A 7,619-nucleotide genomic window follows, 5' to 3' on the forward strand; every position below is an offset into this window, starting at 1 on the left:
TAATTTTTGTGCAGAATTGGCCTCAGAGGAGTCCCAGGCATTGACTCCCCTGGGCCATTGCCAGCACTATGTGATGCTGGAGGGGAGCTGCAGCCTGCAGGGGTAGGCTGGAGAACCAGGCAGACAATGGTTCCTCTGGGAGCTCCCTGAGAATATTATATTCGTCCTTCTTGACTATCAAGATGGTTCATGCACAAGATGAGGCCTGCCTGGCCCTGTTTGTGTAGAAGGGGTCATGGAAAAATAAGGCAATGCTTCACAAATGCTTCCTTCTGAGACTAAGCTCCCTGTTGGGGTGGGGGTGGAGGGCACGAAGTGGCTCAGCCATAGAGCTGGAAGCAGGCTCCCAAGGTCTGGGAATGGCTCTTACAGGCAACAGGAAGAGCTTCTTGGTACTTATTTTCTGATTAATGAGAGCAGTGGTGCCGCCGTGCTGGCTGTGACGCTTTGGCGGCCGCGTGGTCCGTCTCTTCCTACTGCTGACTCAGCAGAGTGACGTTGTGTCCTCGCCCTGCAGGCGTCCATCATGACAGGGAGTGTGCACAACCTGGGCCTGGAGGGCAGCAAGCTGCTCCTGGACTCTGTCAACCCCTCGGGAATGAGCCCACTGAGGAAAGCCAACTCCAGCTGCAGCGACGGACAGACTGAGGGCAGCAGCTCCCCTGCCAAGAAGAACGAGAGGAACCTGGACATGAAGAAGATCGAGAAGGAGATGCAGGAAATCATGTCCCCGACCCCCCTTGAGTTTCACAAGGTTTGTGTCGCCAAGGGTGGGTGTAACTGTGGCACTGTAATACCTCAATGGTTAAAGCTGTAGAAGCTTTGCAACCTTGTAAAAAATCTGCTTTGCTCAGAGGGACACCCAGAAACTGGTCCTTGTTAAAGCTGGCCCTCACCAAGGTCTGCAGCAAAGGTTTCCAGAAGATCAGATTAAGATGAAGGAGCCCCATCAGAAGAGTAATGGGATTTAGCTGCCATGATTCAGCAGGGTTCAAACCTGGGCTTTGCTATTTCTCTTTATATATAAGGTTTCCAGGTCCTTGTGTTTTGGAGTTTGTTAATTGGTGCTACAGATAAAAGTGAGAGAGCTCAAAGTATGGCCCCCTGAAGACCCATCAGCTCTTTTCCTGTGGTACACTCCATGTAGTAGGCCACTTTTCAAATAAAAAATGACTTATTTTCCCTCCGCTTCCACTCCAGTGATGGGATACTGGTTTGATTTCAGCATCCAGCTGAACATAGCCAGTTTAACCATTGTGCAAGGCAATGGTAATTAGAAAAAGTAATTAACTGTAGAAGCTGCTATGTAGAATGCAAGCAGGGAAGGGAGCTGGAGAGGTTTCAAAACTTTGATTGCCTTTTTCTTTCCTAGTGTGACTTCAGAACGAAACCTGTAGTTATGGTAGCTGGAAAAAACAACTTTTTCATGTTTGATCTGCTTTTGCCCTTCAGGGCATGGCAAATGTGTCTTTAAATAAAACTCCTTGGTGCCTGAAGGAGGAGAGCTGTGTAATTAGGCATGTTATAGAGTGACTCTTCATTCTGCTGGAGCATCTGGTGTTGGCTGTATTCGGAAATGAGGTTGAGGCCGGCTGGGATGCTCCATCCTGATGCATCATCCTGAGCATTGTCCTTCCCCAGGACCACAGATCCATGAGGCTCACCCAGCCAGGAGCACAGTCATGGATTGTGAGCCATGGGAGAGATTCACTCCCAGTTCATGGGAGGCAAGGGGAGATTTCGGTAGTGTTGGGGAATCTGCTGTCCCTGGTTCCCAGTGTTACCCCAGGGCAAGACACACTTCTAACAGTGCTCTCCTCCTTTAGACAGGGCCAAAGAGTGACATGCCCAAGGGAAGGATGATGAGGTTGCCCATTTCTTGTGTTCAGAATGTCAGCACTTACCGATACGAATTTTCTGAAAAGGACTTGTAAATAATACGGACAATTTTAGATGTTCCTGCTGAGTGATGTATTAAAAATGAGCTGCCTTCACATTTGACTCACTACATTAAAAATTCCCTGTGAACATGTTGATCTTTCATGTGCTGGTCTGGCACACACGGAGGATACACAGCATAACCTGGGCCAGGAAAGGCGATGCTCCATTAAAAACACTTGTTTGTCGCTCTTTTAGTGAAACATGAGCGCTGTCTGTATTACACTGCTCGCATTTTCTTCCACATCCAAGGGCGAGGGACTGTCATGGGGTTGGTTTTATGCCAGTCACCGAAGCAATTCTCCCTGTGGTGATGGTGTCAGGGAAATAAGGCTTAGTCTCTGTTATCTGCTCAGGCTAAGAAAAACCCACCCAGGAGACCCAGAGCAGAATTGCTGTAGGTCTGCACGCATTGCTCATGCTGCTCCCATCCTGGCAGCCCTGTACATCACCTCCTTGCTCTGCTGCATTGAAACCTGCTTCTTCCCTTTCTGCCTCTCCAGATGACACTCCACAAAGACCCGGAGAGCGAAGACTTTGGATTCAGTTTGTCGGATGGCCTGTTAGAAAAAGGTGTCTATGTAAATATGGTCCGTCCGGATGGGCCAGCAGATCAGTGTGGCCTCAAGCCATATGACAGAGTGCTTCAGGTAATAAATGCAAAATGCAGTTCTGGAGGCTGGGACGGAGTGAATGAGTGGCTGAGAGGAAGAGAGAAGTGAGACCCATCCATGGCAGCACTAACTTTAATGAAAGGTAATAGTTAGCCAACTAGGTGAGCTCTTAGCCACCAACTCAATGGGACCTGTGTTTTATAACAGGAAATCACTAGGTAGTACCTTCAGGTGGTACCCCATGTGGTACTCCTAGGTTACACTAGTCCAGGGCACAGCCTGTTCTGGCACTGGCCTTTTTGAGCTTGGACAGCTCCAAACAAGCAAAAAGCTGTGCTGCTTCCTTTCCTCACCCTCAGTCCTATTCCTGGTTTTTGGATGAACCAGACTGTATTGACCAATATGTGTTGCTGTGAAGCCCCTTGTGGAATTAAGTGATGTTCATGAAGTTCTGTGCATGCCTTTGACAACTAGAAGAGTTTTCTAGGAAACACATCCTTCAAGCAAGGTATTTTTTATGGATATTTTTCTTTGAAAAATGCTTCATCGGAAATGACTGATGCAGAAACAGAATAAAAACTCTGGCCAAAAGCACAGTCTGTAATAGATGTGCCCTGGGCGTATTGGACTACCAGAGGGACAGAAAAAGCCTGGTGAATTTTGGAATTTGGAGAGGAGCTCTGTGTGGATGAAAACCAACTATTTTAGCTTTGAGGCAGCTCAAACAGCAACTGAAGGAAATGCAACCTCTATGGAAAAATTACCACCATTTGGAAATGCAGATATTGTGACCATATTTGGAAACACTCAGATGTTTAGTTTTACTGATTTCTAGGCGGGGGTTCTTAGCAGTTGGATTAGAGCCAATACTTTATGTACATCAGGTAACTGGAGGACTGGCAGCACTGTGGGGAACCTTGTTTAAGCTTGTTATGGTCTCTAGCCAGTTGGCTGCTATACAATTATTCCTTCTCAGCTTCAAATAAAAGATGGTGCAAGAATGAGCAAGAAGCTAATTAGGCTCTGGGCTGCCTTTCTGTTCAATGTTGGATGTGTCGCTTTTTGCAAGTGCCAAGTGCTCTGGGAGGTGTGCCCAAAATCCTAAACAGAGCGGTGTGGAGACTTTGGACACCCTTTTTCCACATGCTGTGCTGCACAGCTCACACCTACGGGCACATGAGGCGACTGCCATCGTGTTGATGTGTGGAGTTGGGAGTGAGGGATCGCAGACGTGCTACCGGTGACTCCCCTCAAGAAGCGCAGAGATGCATTGCTGAGGATGCTGCGCAGTGCTGCTGATTGTGGGCACAGTGACATGCCTGAAGGCCAGCGAAACACCTCATCCCTGCTGTCACAGACCCTCTGCCTCTCGGCTGCATGGATTAACTGGAGCATGGCATTGCACTAATGGCACTTCTGCACTGGAGCTGCCTGGCTGGCACAGAGCAGGGGGAGAGCAAGCTCGTGGTTTGTCTCTCCTTGTCCATGCGCGGGCTAGAAATTGTCCCTCTGCTGTAAGGAGCAGTACTGGGGTCTCTGTGCGGACACCAGCTAGGGTGGGGGGACACTGCTGGTTTCACAGACCCAGCACTGTGGGCACGCATTAATTCTGGGAAGGGGCTTGGGATGGAAGGGTTGTATGGAGCCAAGTATCCAGCCCTTACCCAAAGAAGGAAGCAACACCTGGCCCCAGGGGTTATGTTCACTCCAAAGGTGTATGGGAAATTCCTTTCTCCTTTCCCTGCTTCCCATCCCCGTGCCATTTGCCAGCCTGCTCTGTCCCAGAGCTGTCATGGCATCAAGCCCAAGTGTTCTGGTAGCTGTAGGCAAGAGAGCTGGGGTGGTTTCTCCAGATGACCCAGCCTAGAAATGTGCTTGAAGGTCTGCAAGAGCCAGCAGTAACTGCTTTCACTGCTGAATCCTACAGAGAGAATTTGCAGCTGCCTCCTGAGCCCACATGAAATGCATCCAGATTCCTGTGAAATGAAGGATATAAATGGGGAGAATGGAAGCAGAAACTGTTCAGTATAGTCTGGGTTTACTTCTGGCTGAGCTGGAAAATGGTTGCCAGAAGCTTTAGGGCTTTATTTGTTTTCTAGGTGCTGAATACTTGGCACCACAAATTTAAGGCCAGTAATGATGCCATGATGACAAAAAAGAAAATGGAAAATGGCAACATTTTTTCTACAGGCTTGAACAGGAGAACTGGTTTTGGGCCCTGCAGTGTTTAATACTTGTAATACTGCCCCAGGCACTGGGGTCAGGGCTCATGCCTGGCCCAGACTTTCTTTTCCCCTTCCTCAATCAGTTACTGCATCACTCCTCAGCTAAGTGCAGATGCTCATTCCGAAGGGGTGCTTCTGCTCTGCTCCATTATGAACCTGGAACCAGGGACCCCCAAGAGTTGTGTGTTTTGTCCAGCTGGGGTTTAGCACTAATCTTGCATTTGCTGACTAACAAACATGATCTTTCTGTTGTTCCTCCCCATGGCACGTCCCAAATCCATCCCGGCAGGTAAACCGCATCCGAACGAGAGACTTTGACTGCTGTCTGGCCGTTCCCTTGATTTCAGAGGCTGGAGATAAGCTGGACCTGGTGATTAGCCGGAACCCCTTGGCACTGGCTGCCAATGCTCCCTCGGAGGGGAACAGAGAGCTCCTGGCGCAGGTCCCCCGCGGCGCCGAGGTCAAGGCAAGTGTCCAGACGCTCTGAGCAGCGGGAGCAGAGCAGACGAGGCCTCTGCTGAGCTCTTGTGGTATTTGGGGTGTTTCTCTTGTTTTTTTGCACTGGTATGTGTAAATGCTGTATGTACCATAACCTGCAAGTGAGGAGGTGGGTCTTCAGTGAGCCTGTAGACCTCCATATATTGCTGGAAAGGTCAGAGCTGGGTGTGCATCTGGGGCTGTGGCAGTGACGGCAGTGGGACAAACTGCCAACGGGAGGAAGGAGCATCCACAGCCATCCCCCATGTCAGGGCATCCCCCTGTGCTCCTGCCATCGAGTGTGCAGCATCCTGCTTCAGACATCCTCCTCACCCTGAAAGGCCTTGGCCATCCTACAAACACACATGGTGCTATTATGTTCCTTGTTTGCTCGGTTAATCACATACAGCAGGACTGAAATGCCTTTCCTTTTATGTTGTGCCCAGCTCCATCCTTTCAACACTCCTGGCAAATCAATTCCTGCAGCCCCTTGCACTCCCGGTACAGGGCTGTGGAGAGAGAGCTGTTAGAAGACACTTCAAAATGTGCTTGTGAGTGGCTAAATGCAATTCTTGTGCAAAAATTGGTATTTGCAGCTGTCTCCTGCCAGCTCTGTCGACACTCCCTGCCAGATCTGGCTCGCTCTGTGATGGGATGAGGCACCTCGTGTGGCTGACTCCCATGAGCAGTGTTGTTACTTGTGCTCAGTAGTGACTACAGAGTAGAGGCCATACCCAGGGCTAAAGGCCCTGAGTACCTGCCTGAATCCCCCTTGTTTGTCTGAGCTTAATGGAGATCTCTTGCTTGCAAACCTGGCCTGTGCCTGGAAATAGATAGCAGAATAGCAAAATTCCCAGGGCTGCCCCTGATGTTTTGGGTCAATGAAACCTTGCTGTCTCCCCTGAGGCAGAGGCATGACAAACCCTTGGTTGGGTGGTGGTTGTGTCCTGTGTTCCTGTGGGCTGGGTGGTGTGTGCCCCTTTGCCTGTTGCTGGCGTCTTGTAGCCCCGCGGCCGCTCCCCTCCCGCCCGAGAGCCCCTGGCCCTGCGTGGCAGAGGGACTGTGATGTTTGCATTGCCTGCCCTCTTTCCCATACTAGCACTTTATGATGATGTTCATGTCCTGGTGGCAGCATGAGGCCGGCGTCGCTTTCGCCGGGAAGGCCTGGGCAGTGGAGTGGAAGAGCTCACTCAGTTGGATACGGCAGCTCCGGAGCCCACTGCCCTCTTTCCCTGCTTGCCCTTCCAGTTCCTCCCTCCCTACCTGCACGCCAGTGGAGCGTGGAGGTTGTTGGGTGGGTGTACAGCACGTGTGTGTTCGCTTTGCTGAGCCAGGACTCGTCCCCACACTGTCTGTCCCCGACATCCCCCAGTGACAGCAAAACGTATGCGGGTGTTTCCTCCAGGCACGGCCCCATCCATCTGTCGTTGTAGGCATTTTCTCTTTGAGTATGCAATATCCCATACCATTGCTGCCACACCTAGATAATGTGCCATAATTGATACCGTGGAGCATTGACAGTGCAGCCGAAAGTGTTTTTATATGCAATATTCTGAGCAGTGGAAGCTCACTGGGGCTTCTCATAGGTTTTTAATGAAGACTTTTATTAAAGGCTTTAAAAAAAAAAAAAAAGGAAGAAGAAAAACTTGGTCCTCGTATCCCTTCCTATGCATTTTGAATGAGATGAAGATGAAATGCATTACTGAAATGTGTATTTTTATCCATATATTAGAGTGTATTCCTTGTAAAGTATTTTTATATGCTAATTTTCTTATGTATCTATGAAAGCACAATATTTAAAAGTACAGCATTTCAAAGAATATTTTAGTCCTGTTTTGGACCTATTTGTAAATCTCTGTATTTAAACGGGATTGGAATGACTTTGACTTTTTTTTAAAATTAAATAAAAGCAAATGAAATGCGTTTGTTTTGGTTTGTGTTGCTTTCTGCTGGAGGATGGTAGTGAGGCAATGCTTTGCTTCCAGCAGCATTTTAACAGGGGATCCTGTTTGTGAGACACCTTGGAGGACAAGGGGGAGGCCACGCAGAGGGTTTGGCTGGGAGGCCACTGTTTGTAGGGCTACTGGTGTAGGTCTGGGGCTGTGCTTTGCTGCCCACCATAAGTGGTGGGACTTGGGTCGCTCCCCTCCCTGTGCCTATGGAGGCAATTTTGCTGTAGCTGTTAACAGGGGGAGCTGGAGATGCTCATGCATGTGGTTCCAGCATTGCCCGCAGCTTTTCCACGCTGGAATCTTGGCTTGAAGCTGGGCTGCTCCATGACAAAACACTGACGCAGCAAAGCACGTGGCAGCCGTGACGGGGCAGCATTTGCAAAGCTGTGGTTAATCCCTGGGGATGAGTTAGA

At 49.5% G+C, this 7,619-nt stretch overlaps 1 protein-coding gene across 6 annotated transcripts in view; it reads left to right on the forward strand.

The window, feature by feature from the left end:
- GRIP2 (glutamate receptor interacting protein 2) overlaps window positions 1-7,177 on the forward strand; it is a 266,386-nt gene extending 259,209 nt beyond the window's left edge. For 5 of the 6 annotated variants that reach the window (XM_048315461.1, XM_048315459.1, XM_048315462.1 and 2 more), the window contains exons 22-24: window positions 518-754; window positions 2,442-2,588; window positions 5,067-7,177. In XM_048315461.1, the coding sequence (XP_048171418.1) occupies window positions 518-754; window positions 2,442-2,588; window positions 5,067-5,264 (582 nt within the window). In that variant the 3' untranslated portion in view covers window positions 5,265-7,177. Of the gene's footprint in view, window positions 1-517; window positions 755-2,441; window positions 2,695-5,066 lie in introns of all 6 variants that reach the window. The other variant, XM_048315464.1, reaches the window with a different exon arrangement.
- Window positions 7,178-7,619: the final 442 nt, after the last annotated feature.

Source organism: Corvus hawaiiensis, chromosome 11 (assembly GCF_020740725.1).
Source record: "Corvus hawaiiensis isolate bCorHaw1 chromosome 11, bCorHaw1.pri.cur, whole genome shotgun sequence".
NCBI classification, from domain to species: domain Eukaryota; kingdom Metazoa; phylum Chordata; class Aves; order Passeriformes; family Corvidae; genus Corvus; species Corvus hawaiiensis.